Here is a 24,593-nt window from a genome sequence, read left to right on the forward strand (position 1 = left end):
GAGGGATCACAGACTCTCATTATTGATACACCCTTCACCCTCCGCCCCTCCCTCTCAACCCCTCCCTCTATCCCTCCACTCTTTCCCTCCCCATCTCTCTAACCCTCTCCCTCCTTTTTCACTGTACAACTGATACACCCCTCACTCTTTCTCCCTCCCCCTCCCTCTCCCCCTCCATTCCTCCCTCTCTCCTTCCCATTTTCTCTCTCCCTCCCACTCTCTCGCCCCCTGTCTCTCCCCCCTATCTCCCCCCTCTCCCTCCCACCATCCCTCCCTCCCTCTCTCCCTCCCTTCCTCCCTCCCTTCAACATTGATACACCGCTCACTGTAACACAAACACACTCCAGTAACTCTGTTCTACACCCACAAGCTGTTCACTGATATGCAGCTTTCAATGGATTGATGTTGGGTCAGTTAATAAAAGCCCTCTTCCCCCCCTCCCTCTGCCCCCCCCTCCCTCTCTCTGCCCCCTCCCCCCACAACACCATCACCAATTTACTAACAGCCCCCCACCCCCTGCCTCAAGCCCTCCCCCGGCTCCAGGATGCTCACCCCCCCCCCCCCCCCTCCCCCTACCGACAGGCCTCGCCAGGCTCCAGGATGCTGCCCCCCTCCCCGACAGCCCGCACCTCAAGTACAACTTCATTGCCGTCCTGGGGGGGGGGGGGGGTGAGGGGGGAGACTGGGGGGATTGAAGGAGAGGAGGGGGTAGGGAGGGAGAAGGAGGGGAAAGTGGGGGAGGTGAGGAGGGAGAGTGGGGGAGGGGGAGGAGATGGAGAGGACTTAAGGAGGGAGCGAGTGACTGAGGGTAGGGGCAAGGAGAGGAACGGAGAGGTGAGGGAGGGAGTGGGGAAGGGGAGGAGGACAGGGGAAATAAGTGGGAGGGTCAAGAAGAGGGGGACGGAGTGCTGGGAGCGGAGGGGGGTGTAGGGGTATGAGGAGGGATGGCGAGGTAATGGAAATATTAAATGCAAAGTTTAACTTAACTTCTGCCGTTAGTGCGGGACTGTGAGCCGATCATGTGCAGTTGTGGGATATGGCTTAGTGGTGGAATATTGCGTTGGGGGACCAGGCCTCTCGTGTGACAAAGGGACCCAACAGGTCCCACTTAGTCTTGTAACAATTGAAACTCCATGATGCTCGATTGGAGTGGTAGTCTCGGCAATTCCTTTGAGCCTTTGCTGATTGAACACACAGCCTTTTGACTCAAAGGTGGGATCACTAGCAGCTGAACCAGCTTGATGCACAATGCAACACAAGATATGATAGGTGGCAGAAAGGATGCACTGTGGCATTGAGAGAATAATACACAGCCTGCACAGATACAGAGAAAAACACAAAACTGCCTGGTATTGAAATGGATAATATATCAAATGATTGAGATGACATGAAATTTAAGAGCTGACACCTTGAGCTGTGATTTAATACCAAATGTTGAATGATTTGATTTTATGAGTGACTACATTGTGATTTAGGTACTCCTACTATGTGACTGGATGACTAAAAATGTTTACGTAATCTGTTAAGCAGTGATATTAGGATTTATTTTTGTAATGGGTACACTGATTATTACAGTTACAGGTGGAAGCACTTCCATATGTTTATTTCTTAAGTAAAACTGAGCAATATTCAAGAATTTCTCGTTAAACACCTAAAGCCTGCTTGAGGTAACTTTTAGGAATCTTGATAAAATACATTTGCCTAGAAACTGAAAGGTAGACTGTTTAGGAGCATCAATCTGCATACTTGTATTCGATTATCAATTATTTTTGCTGAGACCTTAACTTTGGGACCAGGAAATTTAGTGACAATTGAGGCCCAACCCATATTGCATGGCAACAAGCCCTTTTGGGCCAAAGTGTCTGTTTTGATGCTGTATGATTGTATGGCTATATAATAAAGTGGACACGGCAAATTAAATTGAGCAGGTCAGAGTCTGGTGCCTTATCCATAGAAAGGATGCCTGGGCTTGTTGGAATGAAGATTCAGGGAACAGAACTTGGTTCATAAAACCAGGACTTGTATGGTTGGTTCCAAGATCAGTAGGCAGAAGAGTCATGTCAGAGTTAGAATGGGTTGAATGGGTTTTGCTGAGAGGAAGCTGCCGAAGATCGTGTGGGGAAGAATGCCTGGTAGTGATCAGTACACTTGATCAGCAGTTGGCAGAGTGGTAGAGAATGTACAAGGCATGATTAGTAAGTTTGCAGATGACACAAAAGTAGGTGGCATCATAGATAGTTATGTGGCATCATAGATATCAACATTTGTAGCTGGACTTTGGTCAGTTGGGCACGTGGGCTGAGGGATGGTTGATGGAATTTAACACAGACAATAGGCAATAGATAATAGACAATAGGTGCAGGAGTAGGCCATTCAGCCCTTCGAGTCAGCACCGCCATTCAATGTGATCATGGCTGATCATCCCCAATCAGTACGCCGTTCCTGCCTTCTCCCCATATCCCCTGACTCCGCTATCTTCAAGAGCCCTATCTTGAAAGTATCCAAAGAACCAGCCTCCACCGCCCTCTGATGCAGAGAATTCCACAGACTCACAACTCTCCGTGAGAAAAAGTGTTTCCTCGTCTCCGTTCTAAATGGCTTCCCCTTTATTCTTAAACTGTGGCTCCTGGTTGTGGACTCCCCCAACATCGGGAACATGTTTCCTGCCTCTGGCGTGTCGAAACCCTTAATAATCTTATATGTTTCAAAAAGATATCCTCTCATCCTTCTAAACACCAGAGTATACAAGCCCAGCCACTCCATTCTCTCAGCTTATGACAGTCCCGCCATCCCGGGAATTAACCTTGTAAACCTACGCTGCACTCCCTCAATAGCAAGAATGTCCTTCCTCAAATTAGGGGACCAAAACTGCACACAATACTCCAGGGAACAAGTGCGTGGTGTTGCATTTTGGGAGGTCAAACCAGGGCAGGACCTTCACAGTGAATGATCGGGCTCTGGGGAGTGTTGTGGAGCAGAGGGATCTAGGAGTGCAGATAAATAGTTCCTTGAAAGTGGGGACACAGGTAGATAGCATTGTCAAGAAGGCTTTCGGCACATTGGCCATCATCAGCCAGAGTATTGAGTATAGAAGATGGAATGTTGTGTTAGAGTTGTATAAGACATTTGTGAGGCCAGATTTGGAGTATTGAGTTCAGTATTCGTCACCCTGCTATAGGAAAGATGTTGTCATGTGGGAAAGGGCACAGAGAAGATTCACAAGGATGTTGCCAGGACTCGCAGACCTGAGCTATACGGACAGGTTGTGCAGACTAGGACTTTATTACTTGGAGCACAGGAAGATAAGGGATGATCTTATAAAGGTGTATAAGATATTGAGGGGAATGGATAGGCTAAATGCACAGAGTCTTTTACTTATGGGAATCAAGAATCAGAGATCACTGGGTTTAAGGTGAGAGTGGAAGAATTTAATAGGAATCTGAGGGACAACTGTTTCACACCAAGGGTGGTGGGTATATGGAATGAGCTGCAAATGAGGTAGTTGAGGCAAGTACTATCACAACATTTAAAAGACAGTTGGACGGGGATATGGAAAGGAAAGGTTTAAAAGTATATGGGTCAAACCCAGGCCTGTGGGACCAGTGTAGATGGGGCATCTTGGTCAGCATGGACATTGGATTCAAGGGCTGTAGAAGTAAAAGGGCAGGAAAAGTAAAATCTCAAAGATGCCTTTAGGTTACAGTGAAGCAGGAAAGGCTGCAATAAAAATGTGCGATAAAATAGAAAACAAAGGAGACTGAATGGGACAAAGGATGATGGCTCCAGGATGAAGAGGATGTTGTAGGCTTGTGAATCGCCAAAACTTATGTAGATGCTAATTCCCAGGAGAGTCCAGGAACTTTAAGAGGTAATCAACCTTCAGTGCAAGCAACCTAAAAAAACAGCACAGAGATGTTAATGCAAGTGAATATTTTTGTCTATTTGATTTAAGTACATGTTGGAGACAGAAGAGCTGTTTAAGTGGGTGAAGCACTCATGGGCAATAGGCTGGAAATCTGCCCCCGGACATATGCACTGAATGTGCAATTGAACAGATTTTGTCCACGGAATCGAACTATACAAGTAGGAGGCTATCCAGATGCCACTATGTTGCATGCTTAAACAAAAGACGGTACTCTACTCCTGAAAGCTAAGAATGCAGTTAAAGAGAGAGCCACCCGCAGGAAGTGTCAGGTAGTGACCGGCATTGTTCATATATTGATTTTCATCAAATTATATGAGGCTATAAATAACCCCCACAGCTGATTAAATGTCAGCGATGCTTGCAAAGGGATTTAATCAAACCACGATGCCAAACAAAATGAATGTTGAAGTTAGAGCTTTAAATTTAATTTTCTTTCCTAATCCAGATCCCAGATTTTGTTACAGCCAGGAAAGGGAAGGAGAAGACTATTCTCCTCAATAGAAAGCAGCATTAAAAAAAACCCTCTGTGATTCATCTGAATCACTGCAGACAATGCCTACATGTCACACTATCTCTTTCACGTGCCGTGTTTGGGGACTCGTGTGCATGTAAGAGAAAAAAATAAGCATGCAGGAAAAGACTGCAGTCCATTGGGTTCACTTAGCTATTGCTATCGTAATATATTTTAGTCAAAGGACAATTTAAGATGTTCTATATATTTATACTCCATATTCTTTCATTTCTGATCAAAATACAGAGATAATATATTTTAAATTCATTAAGTTGGCAGATAATAAAACCGTGTTGCTCTTACTGAAGGATGAGTTCTAACAGCTGTATAGAGCATCCGCAGTAGAAAGATCCTCCTTCCATGAATGAAATAACACGATCTTTGCACTCCACATATAATGAAGAACCCATAAATAAATGGGAGTGATTTATTGATACTAATCTCATCCCAGCCTTCAGAAGATCATTATAATTTGCTGCGAATCAGACAGCCATCGACTGAACCTTTTGATGGGTTTGCTGCATGGTTAATCATTTCTCAGCATTGTTATTCTGCATAATAAACAGTCCCATGACTCATCCTAAGTGTCATCCTCCAACAGTACCCTATAACAATCGCATTGCATGTGTTCGAATTTATAACACAGAGAAAGCTTCACAAGTGTCCGTAGCTCACCAGATCAGCACAATCCACTCTTCCTTCCTCCCTCATGGTTCACTTATATGAATATTAATTCACTGTAATTTTAATACCCACATTGATCTTTATTTCATGACTCAGCTTGCCGCCCACTACACCACCCACTAACCCTTATTCATTCCCTCACACACGCAGCAACTATCAAGAAACAAAAGGGTGGAGGAAATCAGCGGGTCAAGCAGCATCTGTGGAGGGAATAGATAGATGACATTTTGGGTTAGGACGCTTCTTCAGACTGATGGAGTAGTTGGAGAAAGCTGGAAAAGGTATATCAGGCTTTTGTTCTGTGACCACAAATCGGCGTTCAACACCATCATCCCCTCCACACCTGTTATCAAACTCAGGGTAAAGGGGTTCTACTTATCTCTATGCAACTGTATCCATGACTTCAGTTATCAACAGACCTACAACACCACCCACTAGCCCACTTTGCATTGCCTTTCCAGCACGAATTGGCAATAATACCTCCTCCTCAATAGCCATCAGCACAAGAGTACTTCAGGGCTGTGCTCAGTCCCCTGCTCACCTCGCTCTATGCATAGGACTGAGTAACCAGCACAGTTCTAATGCCATCTTTAAATTTGCGGGTGTCACCACTGTTGTCAGTGAATAATGGGTAATGATGAGTCAGAATATATGAGGGAGATCGAAAATCTGTTTGAATGGTGCCTGAACAACAGCCTTGCTCTCATTAACAGCAAGACCGAGGAACTGATTGCTGACTTTAGAAGGGGAAGCCAAAGATCCACTAACCTGTCCTCATTGACAGGTTGGCGATGGAGAGTGTCACAGCTGCAAGTTCCCAGGTGTGCATATCTCTGAAGAACTGTCCTGGGCCCAGCACATTGATGCAAATGTAAACATAGGCCATCAATGCCTCTACTTCTTTAGAAAATTGAGGGGATTCGGTATGTCGATGAATCCCCTCTTGAATCTCTACAAGTGTACAGTGGAGAGCATATTAACAGGTTGCATCATGGCCTGGACAGCAACTTGAATGTTCAGGAATAAAGGAGATTACAAAAGGTGGTGGTCACCGTCCGGTCGATTGCGGATACACATGTCCCATCCATTGACGGATTATTTTGCAGACACTGCCTCAAAAGACACACAGAATCATTAAAGACCTACACCACCCTGGCTACGCTTTCATTTCACTCCTACCATCGGGAAGAAGGTACAGGAATCTGAAAACATTGACCACCAGGAGCCAAAATTAGCTTCTTCCGAACAACCATCAGACTCTTGAATACTACACAACACTAACGAATGAACTGTGGACTGTCTTTGGTTGCACTAAGGACTGGAGGGTTTTTGCATTAGTATTGGGCTTATTATTTTATAGAGGTTTTGGGTTTATAATGAAACTAGACTAAGTGGGACCCATTGGGTCCCAGCATCACATGGGAGGGCTGGTCCTCCAAAGCATGGATATTGTGGGCCAAATGGATTCTTGGGCTGGCGGTTCAGTCACTCAAGCCTGTTGTGCTGGCAGCTCACTCACTCACAGCTGGTGGACTGGCAGTTGACTCACGGGCTATTCCTTGAAATTCCATTTCAAGCAGGGTGCAAGGCCACCAAATTCAAGTGCAGTTTCTTACCACTTCAAGAGGGTGCAAGACCACCAAATTCAAGTGCAGTTTCATACCATTTCAAGCAGGGTGCAAGGCCACTAAAGACATCGTGACCTCTCCCTCCTCCATCTTGCAGAGACTGAGCCACGCCTACACTTCTGGGTTTTATAGTCCCTCCTCCCCTTCCACCAAAAGGGGTGTGGCCTTTATGGTGTGATTGACAGGAGAGAGAATCTCAACATTTTTAAAACACTAAGAACTCTTTTATTTTTTTATCGATGGGAAAAATCCTCAGCACTTGATGAGCGGAGGGGGATTCTGAGTAAGAAGGCCAAAAATCACAGCCATATGTGGTAGCGTGTTTTTTTTCAATCAATATAAAGCGCAAACAGGAAATGGTCAAGATTAGACTTTTAATTATATAGAAGGCAAGGCAACTTTAATTAGGCAAGTCAACTTTAATTAGGCAAGGGAACTTTTTTTTAATATGTCTATTTTATTAAAGCAATTGTACAAGAATAAAGCAATCAGCATGAGAGTTATACAATTTTCGTACAGCTTCATTTTTAACATTTTATAAATTGATACATAAATCGAGAAAAAGAGAAAAAAGGAAAGAATGAAGAAAAAGAAGAAAGATGCAAATGAGAGAGAAGAAAAGACCCCTGAACTACCAAAAAGTGCAGGAAGAAGAAAGAGAAAGAAGAGAAAGAAAACCGGAGATACGGTCTCAACTTATCCTGACGACAAATGACCTGGCCAAGCACCTTGACAGTAACGTCATCATGGATTTAGTTGTGCTGGACTTTTCTAAAGCATTTGATGTCATCCCACACCAGAGACTGCTTCGGAAGCTTGATTTCTATGGTATTCGTTCCAACACGAAACGATGGATTTCCAGTTTCCTGACAAAACGTCTTCAGCGTGTGTGTGTGAACGGAAAGTGCTCCAATTGGCATCCAGTGTTGAGTGGTACACCCCAGGGCACAGTACTTGGCCCACACCTATTTTTGCTTTATATAAATGACATCCATGAAAAAGTCGCAAGTACGACCAGACTATTCGCTGATGATTGTTTGCTGTACCGTCCAATTAAGTCAGCTGATGATGAAGATGCTCTCCAAAAGGATCTCGATACTATGGTCGAGTGGTCACAACAATGGGGCATGCAGTTCAACCCTTTCAAATGTGAAACCATGTGTGTCACCAGAAAGAGGAATCCAGGCGTCACATCCTACAACATACTTCGTGTCACCCTTGAAGAATCCAAACAAACCAAGTATCTTGGCATCAAATTGCAGAATGATCTGCGTTGGAATGGTCAGACTCATCATGCAACAGTGAAAGCAACAGGTGTCCTAAACTTCCTGAGGCGCAACTTTCATCATTGTTCAGCTTCTGTCAAGGAGAAGCTGTATTTCACCCTCGTTAGACCTCATTTGGACTACGCAGTTGCAGCTTGGGACCCATACACAGATAAAAACATTTCATCCATCGAACGTGTCCAAAGACAGGCCGCTCGATTTGTTACTAACACCTATGAGAGAGAAGCGAGTGTCACCAAACTTCTGAATTCTCTGGGGTGGAACCCTCTCCAAGACAGACGTGAAGCTCACCGTTTGACCTGTGTTTACAAAATGTTAAATGGGCAGCTAGACATAGATCACAAGACCTACACCAACCCCAAACCAATTAGGAGCAGACGATGGCATTCGATCCAATTTGTGATCCCAGCTACAAAGACAGATGTGTACAGCAATTCGTTCTTCCCACGCACAATTAAAGCATGGAATAATCTCCACCAAACTATAGTTACCCAACCAGATGCAACTAAATTTAAAGTAGCACTTTCTTCCCAATAACCCTTTCTGGCTTAATCCCTCCCTTCACCACCACCAGTTTAAATTCCAGTTGGAATATTTTGGAGGACCAAGTAACCAAGAACCAAGAACCAAGAACCATTCTGTTGTTGAAGAAATTCAGTGAAAGGAGACCATGTTTTGGAGAATTGGTCTACTTTATCAGCCAAAACAAGCCTAAGTTTTTCTAAATGTAGTGTCTCGGACATTTCAGTAATCCACATCTTCACTTTGGAAACTGTTATCTTTTTCCAGAATTTGAGTATGAGTTTTTTCGCAGTTATTAAGCCGTAATCAAGGAAACGTCTTTGAAATATCGTTAACTTAGAGCAGGCCTCTGACATTCCTAAAATTATTAGTTTTGTATCTGATTCCAGTTTAATTTTAAGTGTTTTAGAAAATATATCGAATAATCCCATCCAGAAGTTTTGTATCTTGATACAGGATGCAAAGGAATGGGTTAAGGTAGCTTCTTGGAGGTGACATTTATCACAGATAGGGGAGACGGTTGGGAAGATCTTATTCAATTTAGTCTTTGAATAGTATAGCCTATGCAGTATTTTGAATTGTATCAGGGAATGCCTGACATTGAAAGAACAGTAATGTATGTATATTTGACTTTTCTCCCATATATCTTTTGAAAATGATAAACCCAACTCGTCTTCCCATGCTTTGTATTGTATTGTATTGTATTGTATTCAAATTTATTGTCATTGTCTCAATTAGAGACAACAAAATGAATTTTCCTTACAGGCAGTATCATAAAAATAAATAAATAATAAATAATAAAACATATTAAAAATAAAAATTGAATTAAAAAAAGAAAAGCACAAACACAGAAAGTCCACGACACAACATAACACAGTGGCACCAAGGTGAGGAAGGCACCATAGTCCAGCCAGCCTCCCCTCTGATCTTCCTACACATCTCAGAAGGTGGGGTATCAACATTTAAGAGAGTGTTATGAATGTAAGATATCAACTTACTTGTGTCGGTATGTCTATTCAAACAATCGTCTAATATATCTGGACCCATAAAAGGACAATCTTGTGTGTATGCTTTCACATAATCTCGGATTTGAAGATATCTCAAAAGATTGCTTGCTTTCAAATGATATTTCTCCTGTAGTTCTTGAAAAGAGAGGAGAGTCCCCTTCTTATAGAGGTCTCCCACAGTATGAATTTCTAGGTTTTTCCAATGAACAAACACTTTATCTAAAGTAGATTTAAACGAGGGATTGTTAGCAATAAACAGGGAGAGACAAATTTCTCAGTTTAAGACTTAATTTCAACTGTTTCCAGATACGTAGGGTAATGTGTATTATCGGATTTTGCTCATACATTGATTTATTCAGATAGGCAAGGCAACTTTAATTAGGCAAGGCAACTTTAATTAGGCAACACAGCTTTAGCATTTCCAAACCAAAGGCAACACAGCTTTAGCATTTCCAAACCAAAGGCAACACAGCTTTAGCATTTCCAAACCAAAGGCAACACAGCTTTAGCATTTCCAACAATCTCAACGATATTTAAATACTAATAACTCTTTTATTTTTCATCGATAGGAAACATCCTCTTGTCCTGTGCAGCGGAGGGGGACTCTGAGTAACATGGCTAAAAATCACAGCCGAAAGTGGCAGCGTTTTTTCTATAATCAATATACAGAACAACAGGAAGTGGTCAAGATCAGACTTTTAGTAATATTGATATCTATGTGTATAGTATTACAGGCTTGTTACACTGCTCCAATTAAGAATTTAATTTTTCCATTGTTGGCAGATATAACAATTAAACACTCTTGATTTTTGACATTTGACGACTTGAAAAGAGGTGGGATTGGGGCAAAGCCTAGCAAGTGATAAGTGGATGCAGGTGAGGGGGTAATTATTGGCAGATTTGTCAAGTAAGTGACAAAGGCTAGAGGTGAAAAGGAGATAAAGAAAGGAGGGGTCAAATGTAACACTGAGGGAATGGGAAATTGATGGAAAGAGATGGAGATTAGGGGAAAGTGAAGGATAAAAAGAAAATATGGCACTTGGGGATGAAAGATGAGCATCTGAAAGAGATGAACGAGCAGGACAACAAAGGTGGTGGAAGATGGTAGGAGAAATGTTTGAGTTTGAGTTTGATAGATACAGTATGAATCAGCCTCTTTAGCCCACCGAGTCCATGCTGATCATCATCACCCATTCACATTATTTCTGTTATCCTACTTTCTCATCCACTCCCTACACATGGAGCAATTTCCAGTGCCCACTTAACAAATGTCCACCAAGGCCTACTGGACCTCCTGATCGAATATCATTTAAACTCTACTTCCCATTCTGATGCAGACCTTTCCGTCCTTGACCTTTACCATTGTCAGAATGAATGGAAAATTGGAAAGGGAATGAATGGTGCAGAAATGAGAAAGGGAGAATGGTTAGCAACTGGGAGATGTAGCAGGAATTGGTGGGCAGAGTGAAAGTGTTTGGAGAAATGTCAGGACACCAAATACAATAAACAAGGAGTGAAGAGATTCTGAACCTCACCTGGAAGGGCAGCCAGGTTGCTGGATGAAGAGAGAGAGGTGTTACTTTCCCTGCAGTCGAAGGAGAAAGTACATAGGATGGGGCAAGTTGGATGGGAAGGGATTAGTGAACCAAGGAGTTGCGGAGGGAGCGGTTACCATGGAAAGCAGGAAGTTGTGAGGACAGGAAGATGGTCGGGGTTTAGGTTGAGGCTTATTATTGTCAAATGTACCGAGGTGCAGTGAAAAGCTTTGTTTTGCATGCTATCCAAACAGATCAGATACACCATACATGCATACAAACAGTTCAATCCCATCCAGTAGATAGAGCAAAGGTGAAGATACAGAGTGCAGAATGTAATTCTCTGCATGACAGTGCATCAGTTGCATAGAAATGTGTAATCAGGCTGCATTAGACTTTAGACTTTAGAGACGCAGCATGGAAACAGGTTGTTTGTCTCACCGAGTCCGCACCGACCCCATACACTAGCACTATCCTGCACACTAAGGACAATTTACAGAAACCACTTAACCTACAAACCGACATATCTTTGGGGTGTGGGAGAAAACTGGAGCCACAGCAAAAAGCCCACATGGTCACAGGGAGAACATTGAAATTCTGTACAGACAGCACCCATAGTAAAGGTCAAACATGGGTCTCTGGCATTGTAAGGCAGCAACTCTACCGCTGCACTACTGTGCCACCCACATTACTCGAGGACAAGGCACTAAAAGTTACAAAATTAGCCAGCATGGCTTTCTTCTGGTTTCCCATTTTAAACATAGTGGAAAGTTGCCTCTAATTTGAAATTTAATTGGAATTTAGAGACCTAAATTATAGTCTGGTTTGGAAAATTGAAAAGCAGGGCAGAAGTAAATTGCTTTCCAAGCATTTCCACATCGACTCACATCAACTGAAAAATTCAACCTGGCACTTCTGACATGAACCATCCTTTTGAAATCAATGCAATTTCCGTGTCAGGAAGGCATCTTATGATGTCATTCCCCATGCAGTACTTTGCTTCTGGAGAATTAGAACCATATTATCCTGGGAAGGCTGAAGAAGTTTCCCAACTCAAAATGTTGTATCCCTATCCTCCAGAGATGCTGCCTGCCCTCTTTTTTGAGCATTTTGAGTTTTACTCAGGATTCCAGCATCTGCAGTTCTTTGTGTCTCCCATGAGAACAGCCAATATCCCACATGCCCGATCTAACTGGCTGTTGGAAAAGTGAGAAACTAATTTGAAATATCCATCAGCCAAACAATAGCCCACCCAGATTGGATCTCCAGTACAACCCATTATGTCTGTAAGCTGTTTCATGTTAGTGTTCAGCAGGCTAGACATATCAACAGGGACATTAAGGAAAATAGCATGGTAAGAGTCATCAACAACACTAAAGGGTACAGATTTAAGGTGAAGGGAACATTTAAAGGAGAGTTGCAAGGCAAGTCTTTTTCTAGACAGAATCTATGTGCCTGGAATTTGCTACCAGTGGGGGTGTTAGAAGCAGATACAAGCGAAGCATTTAAGAGGCATTTGGACAGACACATGAATAAGCAGGGAAGAAAGGGATACAGATGGCATTAGTTTAATTTATAGTTAGTGCTAACATGGTGGGCTGTAGGGCCTGTTCCTGTGCTGTACATTTCAATGTTTCTATGTTTCTATTTCCTTTGGTTATTAATTTCAACATATAATTAGCATCTCCAGTATAGGGTCTCTGTGCTTGTGAGGGTAACCAAATATTTGGACAGTCATTGGTAAATGCTGTATGAGGCCATGGAAAGTCTGATGTTCATATGTTGGAGGGTGGGTGTATGTTGATTTTACAATATTGCTACTCAGGCCCTTGGATTTGTATTTGTGGTCACTGACAATGTGTGCTTTCAGTGAGTGAGTGCCTGAGTACAATTTGTTCATAACGTGGTAGAACTGGAAGACAGAAGCTGTCCATTCAAGTTCATGGCATCAGTTATGCCCCGCAGTTGGAAAAATCTGCTTTTAATGGCCCCATATATATCGCATCGTGTTGGGTATGGAATTGATCAAATAAGTGAACTGGGCAAAAATCTCTCTGCAATCTGCTTGATGCAACCGCATCCTGCAGGTTAGAAACATTTGGCAAATGTTCCCTGCTGTGACTTGGAAGAAACAAACGTTTTGAAAAATAAATACAGATGCTACCAGCCAATGAGCGTGATGTCCTTGTACAAACATTGTCTGCCTCAGTGTGCACAGCTCCCGGCTGAGCTTCTTTGGGAATTGGTGTCTCACAAGTGGGAATTGTGATATTTCCAAAGGCAGTTGTCTCTCCCTCTACATGCAGGTGGTCAGGTAAAGAATGATTTCAGGTGCATCCGTGTCTGACTACCAACCAACAGTAATCCGCTGACAACTACAGAGGGATGCCCACAGAGATTGCTCAACACAGCACAATGTAACACAGTCCATAAAAAACATCCAAAGCTATCATATATAAAGCTGATTGGAAATTCATTTGCAGCATAGCGATCTAAAGTAGCAAAACTGGTGAATATCAAAGAAGCAATAAACAATAGATGCCTACCCCACTAATTAGTGAGTGGGTAAGAAGGAACTGCAGATGCTATGCTGCAGATGTAGCATATTGGTTCTGTGCCCTCCCATACCTCCAGTGTCCACCTCCCTGACTCTCAGTCTGATCAAGGGTCTTGGCCCAAAACGTCACCTATTCATTTTCTCCAGAGATGCTGCCTGACCCGCTGAGTAAATCCAGCATTTTGTATCTATGGGAACCATTTAAGAATAAATAATAACTTACAATTTTACCTTAAACATGAAATCATTCCAAAGCTCTGCAGCGGAATATTAACAAGATAGGGCACTGCACGGATGAGATAGTGGGACACACTACTAGGTTTTAAGGAGCACTGGTTGAGAAGAGCTAAACAATGTGGAGGGCCAGAGGGATTAAGAGAGAGAACTCCAGACCTGAGAGCCGCCCAGCCAAAAACACATCCAACTGAGGTGGAATGTAGAATATTAAGAATGGGATTGAGACCAGAACTGGAGTAATGCAGAGATCTGAGCCACAGGTAGGTGTTTTTATGCAGGAAGGAAAGGATAAGGCCATGGAAGAATTTCAAACAAGAAATGGAAATTTAAAATTGAGATAGAACTAAGCTATGGCCCAGAGTAGGTCTGTAAACACATACACAATAGGCAGTGTGGTCGGTTAATGAACAGAATTTCCAATGGTCCGGGGGAGGAATGTAACAGACAGGATAAGGTAACAATAGCATCGATGGTCACTAACACCAGGAAAAGGGCTTCCTTACCAGGATATAATATCCGAACATTTGTATGAGAGCTCCTTTAGGAGTTGAGCCCAAACTAGAGTTTAAATGTGGTACAAAATGGACTCTTGATATCTTCTGTTCCACTGCCCCACACTACAGACTAGTAAAAAAAACATTTCTCTCAGAGCTACTATTTGAATGGAGGAAAATGGGAGAGTTGCTGGTTTAACTGAGAAATCATCCCTGTGGCGTACTAGTTTGAGAGTTACTGTGGAGGAGGTGTTGTCACCTATGCTCACTGATTGAGGTCTGTGGGTCAGATATTTGAGGATCCAGTGGCAGAGGGAGGAATTCATTCCTACGTCCAGCAGTTGATGAAAAGGAGACTAACGTAGGGGTCCATCTTGTCTAGGTCTTCCAGAAATAGGTTTTGGTCCACAGAGATAGGTTTTGGTCAATCTGCCTACCTCTCCTCCATATTCACCGATCCCTGCCTAAACCACAGAACCCTCTTCTCCACAGTGGGCAACCTCCTCAAGCCTCGAGCCAACACTCTCCCTACCTCTACTCCGGATCTCTGCAACTCATTCCTCCACTTTTTCGCTGATAAAATCAGCACCATCTATCAATCTTTATCCCCTGTACCCGACTCCCCAGCATCTACTCCACCACCTACCAAGGCCCCTCCTTTCAACATCTCCACTGACCTCCTTACCCCTCCTCCACACTGCTTCCTCTCCCAGTTTGACCTGGTCACCCCTATTGAAATCTCCAAACTCATCAGCTCTTCCAAACCCACTACCTGCTCCCTCGACCCTCTCCCCACTCCCCTGTTGAAGTCCTGCCTCCCCGTTCTCTGCCCCTACCTCACTAATCTCTTCAACTCCTCATTGTCCCAAGGAATTGTCCCCTCCGCTTTCAAAACTGCTGCCGTTACACCAATCTTAAAGAAACCTGGTCTTGATCCCTCCTCTCTCATTAACTACCGCCCAATCTCAAACCTCCCCTTTCTTTCAAAAACCCTGGAGCGTATCGTTGCGTCGCAACTTCATTCCCACCTCCTTGCGTATAACCTACTTGAACCCCTCCAATCTGGCTTTCGCCCCCTCCATAGCACAGAAACTGCTCTCCTCAAAGTCCTCAACGACCTCCTCACCTCTGCTGACACTGGTTCCCTCAACATCCTCATCCTCCTCGACCTGAGTGCAGCCTTCGATACAGTGAACCATAACATCCTGCTCACCAGACTCAAAGACCTCGGCATTGAAGGCTCTGCACTCAGCTGGCTCCGTTCCTACCTTTCCAACAGATCCCACTTCATCTCTCTCCACAACCACACCTCTGCTACAGCCGCAGTCACTCAAGGCGTTCCCCAAGGCTCCGTACTCGGCCCCCTCCTCTTCATCATCTACATCCTCCCCCTTGGTCAGATACTCCGCCACTTCAATCTGGACTTCCACTGTTACGCTGATGACACCCAGATTTACCTTGGCACCAAATCCCCCCACAAATGCCCCCTCTCCCATATCAACTCCTGTTTGTCAGCTATAAAAACCTGGATGCAACATAATTTCCTCAAACTAAACAGCGATAAGACAGAATTCCTCCTCATAGGCTCCAAAGCCACACTCAGCAAAATCAATAACCCCACTCTCACCATCGACGGCACCACTGTCTCCCCATCTCCCCAGGCCCGTAACCTTGGCGTGATCTTTGATTCCACCCTCTCCCTTGAGCCTCACATCCGCCATGTCATTAAAACCTCCTTCTTTCATCTCCGCAACATCGCCAAACTCAGACCCTCTCTCACACCGCCCGCTGCTGAAAGACTCATCCATGCCTTCATCTCCTCCCGACTGGACTATTGCAACTCACTTCTCCTTGGCATCAGCTCCACCTACATCAACCGACTCCAACTGGTCCAGAACGCAGCCGCCCGACTCATCACCCATACCAAATCCTGGCATCACATCACTCCAGTCCTCAAACAACTTCACTGGCTTCCCATCTCCCACCGGATCACCTACAAAATCCTGGTCCTCACCTACAAAGCCCTCCACCATCTGGCCCCCCCATATCTCATTGACCTCCTCTCCCCCTACCAACCCTCACGGTCCCTCAGATCCACATCAGCCGGTCTCCTCTCCATCCACAAGTCCAACCTCCGCAGTTTTGGGGACAGAGCCTTCTCCAGGGCAGCTCCCAGGCTCTGGAACTTCCTCCCCCAACTGATCCGCAATTCCGTGTCCCTCACCATCTTCCAGTCCCGCCTCAAGACCCATCTCTTCACCTCTGCCTATCCTTAGCCCCACGTCCCCGTCCCTTTTCATCTGTGCATTAATTGCCTCATACTGTGTTTTGTATTGAATTCTGTCTTTACTTTGTGTACTAGTCATGTCTCTACTATTTATTTCATTCCCCTTACATGTTTTTCCTCTACATGCTCAATTTTTGTAAGGTGTCCTTGAGACTCTTGAAAGGCGCCCATAAATAAAATGTATTATTATTATTATTAGAGATGGCAGTCTGCTGTAGACCTGTTCTGTCGGTGAGCAAACTAAATGGATCAAGACTGGCTGGGAGGGTGGAGTTAATGAGCGCTATTACCAGTTTCTCAAAGCACTTCATGACGGTGGATGTCAGAACCACTGGTCAGTTGTGCGGAAATAGAAATGGCTAAGATCTTCAAGTTCCTTGGCTATATTATTACTAACGATCTGTCGTGGACCAACCACATTGATGCATCTGCCAAGAAGGCACATCAGTGCCTCTACCTCCTGAGGAGACTGAAGAAATTTGGCATGTTCCCAATGACTCTTGGAAACTTCTACAGATACACCACAGAAAGCATACTGTCAAGTTACATGATATTGTGGATTTGAAACAGCTCTGTCCAAGATTGCAAGAAAGTGCAGAGAGTTGTAGATACAGCCCAGACCTTCACACAGACGAGACTTCCCATTATTCACTCCATCTACACTTCATGCTGCCTCGTTAAAGCAACCAACATAATCAAAGACTTGTTCCAATCCGGTCATTACTTCTGTTCCCTGTTCCCATCCAGTAGAACATACAGATGCTTGAGAGCACAAACCACCAGACTCAGGAACAGTATATTCTCCTAAATGATCAAGCTTCTGAACAGTCTTCCACAAGCTATGGTACTGTCCAATTCACCTCTACCCCATTGTGGACATTGGATTTTGTCTATGGAACTGCTGTGTTACAATGTGCTAAAATGCTGAGAACTATATCCTGCACATTATATCTTCCCCTTTACTCCCGGACTTAATGACTTTGTGCCTGCTGGTGAACATTGCCCCTAACCAATGAGAGAGGGCCTCCTTGTGATTAGTGTTATCAGTTGAAACGTTGACATTGGACTGTAGGAGTATCATTTTCTTTTAGCTTTTAGGAATTGAACCAACAGTTGGAGAATGGGGGAGAATCAGTTCTGGTTGCTACAGTTGTGACTGACAGTGTGTTGTATTTTTTCAAGCTGGTGTTCATGTTTCAATAACACATATCAACGCCTTTCTGAAATGTCTTTCTTGCGCCAAACCTCAACTGTGAATGACAGTTAACTGCATAATTATAAATAGAGGTAGTAATTTGTCATGGCCTTTTTAAGCCACAGAATTGTCTCTAAATGCTCAAATGGAAGGCCAATTGGACTGGCAGAAATTGCTAACACCTCAAGAATCAGATCAGATTTGACATTACTTTAGGCGGTTTGACTTACTGACAGGGGATGGAGCCCTTCAGTTCCTTTCAGCTTCACTTGCTGGTAAATGTAATAAGCCCATCATGGTTGCTTAAGGTCGCTCTCAAGGCCGGCAGCAGTTAGTGACAATGGCTCTGGAAAAAGTAGTCGCAGTTTGCACAGCATTGGCTGTGGTTAGTGTAAAGTAAATGGTGCTTGAAATTGGTCTGTTGGACCCTTGCTTCTCTATTGAATTCAGAACTGTGGTCAGACACCACAGTCTTAACAGTATCTCGAATGTCATCACTCAGGTTGGACACAGATTGCTCTACTACCTATGATATTGTCAATTTGCATCAGGTTTAAGATTATAAATAGAGTTCAATAATTTGCCAATTTACCAAAGTAGTTTAGTTTAGAGATACAGCACGGAAACAGGCCCTTTGGCCCACCGAGTCCGCACCGACCAGCAATCCCCGCACTCATTAACACAATCCTACACACACCAGGAACAATTTACACATGCACCAAGCCAATTAACCTACGTACCTGAACACCTTTGTAGTGTGGGAGGAAACAGAAGATCTTGGGGAAAACCCATGCAGTCACGGGGAGAATGTACAAACTCTGTACAGACAGCACCCGTGGTCGGGGTCGATCCCGGGTCTCCGGCGCTGCAAGCGCTGTAAGGCAGCAACTCTACTGCTGGGCCATTATCTCTGAGTGGAAACATTTTATATATCAACAGGGTAAAGATTTGATGTTTGTAGCCCAGCCTTAGATAGTGGGAGCAAACTGAGGCGAATGAAGTCTGAGTAACATACTCGGGCATGTACAGCACAGGAACAGGCTCTTTGGCCAATGATGTCTGAGCTGACCATGATGCCAAGTTAAACTGATCTCCTCTGCCTGCATGTGATTCATATTACTCCAGTCCTTGCATATCCACCTGCCTATCTAAAAGCCTCTTAAACACCACTATTCTATCTGCTTCCACCACCATGCTTGGCAGTATGTTCCAGGCCCTCATCACTTTCTGTATAGAAAAAACTGCCCTGCACATCTCCTTTAAACTCTGCCCCTCTCACCTTAAAGCTATGCCCTCTAATATTTGACACTTCCACCATGGGAAAAAGGGACCAACTATCTACCCTTTCTATACCTCTAATAATTGCATATACTTCAGAGAACATTCCAGAGAAAACATTTGTCCAACCTCTCCTTATAGCTAATGCCCTCTAATCTAGACACCATTCTGGTAAACCTCTTCTGCACCCTCTCCAGAGCCTCCTATAAAATAGCACGCAATACTCCAAATGAGGTCTAAAAATATGCTTTCTTTGCTCTGCTACTTGTGTTGCCTCTTTCAGTAAGCTATAAACTTGGACCCCACGATCTCTCTGTACATCAATTCTGTTAAGGGTCTTGCCTTTAACTGTATACTTCCTCCTTACATTTGACCACCCTCACATTTGCTCAGAATAACCTCCATCTGCTATTACTCTGCCCATATCCGTAACTGATCTATCTCTTGGCGGACCTTTTAACAGTCTTCTTCCAAAATGCCAAGTCACAGTAGATCCCATGCATCTTAATCTTCTGGATTAGAATACCATGAGCAAATTTGTAAAAAGCCTCACTAAAATCCATATAAACAACATCCTCTGCCCTGCCCTCATCAATCACCTACATTACCTCATCAAAAACTCACTCAAGTTAGTAAAACATGAGATAGGGACAAAATGCTGGAGTAACTCAGCGGGTCAGGCAGCATCTCTGGAGAAAGGGAATAGGTGATGTTTCAGGTCGAGACCCTTCTTCAGACTGAGGCTGAAAGTAAAAGATGCCCTTGCTTCAGTAAAACATTACCTTGCTGACTGTCACTAATTGTTCCATTCTCTTTCAAATGTGAGTAAATCCTAGTCTGAAGAACCCTCTTCAATTGCTTCCCTTCTTAAGCCAATGAAATGCCAAAGGATGCAGTATGGCAAAGGAATTATGTATAATGCTTCCACTGGAACTAATGTAGTAATTAAGATAGACGTTAACTATATTCTTTTTTTTGCATATTATAAAACATCTGGATCTAAGACTTTTTCCACTGTATTTTCTTTCTTTGCAGGCAACACGAATGGGTACAATCATGGGAGTCTACTTTCCCTGCCTGCAGAATATCTTCGGAGTCATATTGTTCTTACGTCTGACGTGGGTTGTGGGTGTTGGCGGGATCATGGAAACTTTCTTCATTGTCATCTTGTGCTGCTCCTGTGTAAGTAAGAATTCTCTTTCCACATGCACAGCTGTGAGATTTAACTCGCATATTATATGACCTTGCACGAAGTAGATGCATTTAAATCCCGCTGTTATTGCTGAATGAATTACCGACCTTAACTCCTCTTCCACGCAAAAAGTAACGCAAAAGAAGTGCATTTGTTGTAAACTGACGTAGGTGTAACATAGCATATCTAGATATGGAACAGCATCGTGGCAATTTGTGGCCAAATGGTCAATACATCAATTATATTCAATTTATCTGATTCAATCCAATGGACAATTAAAAAGGTCTGTAAAATTCTGCACCAGGAGGTGAGTAAAAATGAAGTCCCCAATATCCCAGAATCAATCTGCAATCAGCACTGGCAGGATTCCTTCCAAATCCACAACTCCCTGTCAATGGAGTTAGATTCACACGTGAGCAAAATAAATTAGACAAAAAAGCGGAGTGTATGTGGTGCCCAAGGAAATTACCCAGGTGGTAAACTGGGCATTTAGAAGAACATAAAAAGGAAATCCAAGGCATTATAATTGAACTCCTTCCAAAGAACAATGATAAAGAAGTGGAAAAAAAATTATTATCATCTTTCTGGCAAGCTTCTGCCATTAGTCCTGACACTGGAGGTGGTTCAAATGAATTGGATAGCACCCACATGTACACTCAAAAGGCTTGGCAAATTCAGAGGGTGGGATGAGGAGGTGGAGTCTTATGTGTTAAGTGGAATGACCCTGGCTATTTAAAAGCCTAACCTGTCATTTTCATTGAAACAGCACTTAGAAAGAGATTGAAATGGAGGAGGCTATAAGATATGATTTTGTCGAGTCCCCAGTTACATTGTTCTGTGTTCAGTGTGGGGACAGCTCTACAATATAGGCATTAGCTGTCTGTGCATTGTTTCAAACTTAAAACCTAACATGCTTATTGTGATGTGGATGAAATTAGCACTCCTTCTGGGGTCTTCTTCCACCTTATTCTGAAGGGTGTGTGACAGCCTTTGACTTAATGAATGTGGCATCAAGAAGCCCGGGTAGAGTGAAAGTGAATGGGCCTCATTGGGAAATTGTGCAAAGTAAGATGATGTGTTTGTTGCAGATCAGCCCCCTCAGCACTGAATTTGCTGCAGGTGTTCCTCAGAACAGTCTTGGGCCCGGTCTTTTTCTTTATGAGTTCAGAAGTGGGAACGTTCAATTCTATTCACAACTACCCAGAAAAAGAAAATTCCATGAAAAGTCCATGCCTTCATGCAGCTAGCCATCTCTAGCATTCAGATGTGGATTGATAAATGACAATTAACAACTGAACCACACAAGTCAGAAAGTGACCACTTCCAATAAGAGAGACCTTCATCACTTACCTCCCGGGAGTCACCATTGACCAAAATATCAGTTGGAACCAGCCACATAGATATTATGATTGGAGACACAGAAATTGTGGATACTGGAATCGTGTGCAAAAAACAAAATGCTGGAATATCTCAGCGGGTCAGGCAGCATCTGCGGAAGGAATGAGCAGACAACATTTCAAGTTAAGACCTTTACCCAGACTGATTGGAATATGGAGGAGAAAGCTGAAATAGAGTTGGGGGGTGGGGGGGAGACAAAGTCTGGCAAATGACAAGTGGATACTGGTGAGGTGAGGGTTTGATTGGCAAATGAGTGAATTAGGTGGAAAAAGCTAGAGGTGAAAAGGAGACAAAATGGTGTCAGGTCAGGAGAGAAGAGAGGAGTGAAATGTAAAGCTAGAGAGATGGATATGGGTGAAATGGGATAGGGAGGAGGGGTAATAGGGGGGATAAAAATGAATGGGAGACGCGGGGATGGGAATGAGTTCTTGCAAGGATGCCATCCCTTCCTCTCAATTTCTCCATCTGCATCTGGTACCAAGGTGAGGCTTTCTACTCCAGGACACCCGAGATGTCCTCTTTCTTTAGTAAATGTGGCGCCCACTGCTGTTATAGATAGGGCCCTCACCTGTGTCTCCTCTGTGTCTCACATGTGAATCTCAATCCTCTCCCGTTAGCTAGAACAAGGTTAGAAGTCCTCTGGTCCTCGCTTTTTACGCCGTATCCAATTTATCATGCTCCGATATTACCGCCACCTTCAATATGATCCCACACCTGTCCACATTTTCAAATACGCACTCCTTTATCACTTTCCATGGAAACCACTCCCTCTGCAGCTCCTTGGTTCACTCAGGCCTTTTCATCCATCCCCCAGTGCCTTCCCTCTGCAACCTCCCCTTTCTCCCTTCCATCTGGTCCTTCAAGATACAGACGTCCATGGTCAGCTTTTCTGCTGCATTCGGTACTCCCGATGTAGTCTCCTTTACAGCGAAACAAGACCAAGTGGCCGTTTCACCAAACACATGTGCTATGTCCACCAAGGCCTGTTGGATCTCTTGATTTTTAACCATTTTAACTCCTCTTTCCATTCTCATACTGACCTTTCTGTCCTTGGCCTCCGCCATTGCCAGAGTGAAGCAACATGCAAACTGGAGGAACAGCACCTCATATTGCGCTTAGGTAGTTGCCAACTCAATGGTATAAACATTGAATTCTCAATTTTCAAGAAATACGCCCTGTTCTTTCCAGTACCTCCCCCGCCCCCCTCCTCACTCCATAGTGCACTCCACCTTCTCCCGCCATCTCCCATCTCCCCAGTTATGCTGCTCCTTTCCTCTCCTTTGTAAACTCAACTACCATTCCCTATCCCCATTTTCTTTTATCCCCCCCCCCCCCCATTTTCTCCTCCCCCTGTTCCATTCCTCCGATATCCCTCACACCAACTTTACATATTATTCCTCATCTTCCCTCCTTATCTGAAACCTTTTTGTCTCTTCTTCTTTAGCATTTGTCATTTATTCCTCCCAACTACCAATTAACCCCCTCCCCTCCCCCCCCCTCACCTGTACCCACCTATTGCTTGCCAGACCTTGTCCCATCCCCACCTCTCTTTTCCAGTCACTCCCTCCCTACTCCATCATTCTGAAAAAGAGTCCCAACCCAAAATGTCGTTTGTCATTCCCTCCACTGAGTTCCTCCAGCATCTGTGGTTTATTGTGTCTCTAATCACTGAATTTTTGGTCACAACGTATGAATTCCTTGTCATACTTCATCTTTTGGGAGGGAGACTGGAAAAGGTACAGTCGTATGTTTTATGTTGTAGTTCCCTATGGAGGCAAAGCACATTTACAAATTTGCTTTCTCTATATCTACATCAACATGCTCTAGCTTTACTCCCATTTTGTCACTTGCTACATGCAAAACTAATGAGTCTGGATCGTGATGTTTGGCCAGGCCTGTGTGTTGCTGGGCTCCAATGTTCTAGGGTCTCTTGGGCTTAGAGACATCATAACTGATCCTTCATAATTAAATAGTGACCTCTGTCAGACTCGATTAGGGCCATTTGAATAACAACCTGCTGCAGGGCTCCAATATTCGACCATTCACAAAAATAACTACTGAAGATAATACTGAGAAATTCAGTGCATGGGGAATTGAGTAGGGCAGAGGATTGGATACGGCACATGATAATGAGGGAGGCCAAGGACACCAGCCCTGAAAATGGGGTAGAGCAGGGATAATCTTAAAGAATAAAAACTTAAAGCTTCCTAATGAAAAATGTGGATTCTATGGATTTCAAGTAGCGTACAGTCCTTTCAATTATCATCATATGGCCTACAGCATCAGGGATTTATTGTAGTGTTTTTGCATGCATGTTATAGAATTTTGCACATCTTACAACAAATGAATGGTGCTAGTTTTCGGATGCTGTTACTCTTGCCAAGTGAGCTATTAATGTCAGTGTTTCACTCAAGTGCAATTCTGGCAACATTTCAGGCCCTCCACTTCTACACCATTCTTCCAAGGTTACCACTGGCATAGACTGTGGCTCAAAAGTGTAGACATCTTCCAAAGGGAGAAGTTTCCCCATCTGTAATTGAACATATAGTTATGTGCCTTTATTTGCAGACTTGGTCTCATGATTGGTTGCTCCAATTTGAATTTGAATCTTTGCATTAGGTATGAAGAAAAATATTTGCTGATGTACAAACCAAAACAAATCTCTTCAGAAGCAGATCAAAAGCCCTTGGCAGACTGCCAAACTCTCCTGCGTTATCTCTTTAATAAGTCATTGGGGACCAAAATTGATTTTCAATTAAGTGTGCCTCCACTTCCTACTGTACCTTATTCTTATGATAATCTAATTAACCTAATCATACTCCAGTTTTCGAATTATGTGCACGGGTGGACAGAATTT

The 24,593-nt window shown here is 43.7% G+C and overlaps 1 protein-coding gene across 1 annotated transcript in view; it reads left to right on the forward strand.

Annotated features, from left to right (window-relative positions):
- The window catches only part of slc12a5 (solute carrier family 12 member 5), a 316,555-nt gene that overhangs the window by 181,018 nt on the left and 110,944 nt on the right, over nucleotides 1–24,593 (forward strand). Inside the window, exon 4 of the mRNA XM_033041637.1 lies at nucleotides 20,182–20,328. Coding sequence (XP_032897528.1) covers nucleotides 20,182–20,328 — 147 coding nt within the window. The remainder of the gene's footprint in view (nucleotides 1–20,181; nucleotides 20,329–24,593) is intronic.

The sequence above is a fragment of the Amblyraja radiata genome, chromosome 23, assembly GCF_010909765.2.
Source record: "Amblyraja radiata isolate CabotCenter1 chromosome 23, sAmbRad1.1.pri, whole genome shotgun sequence".
In the NCBI taxonomy this organism is placed as follows: domain Eukaryota; kingdom Metazoa; phylum Chordata; class Chondrichthyes; order Rajiformes; family Rajidae; genus Amblyraja; species Amblyraja radiata.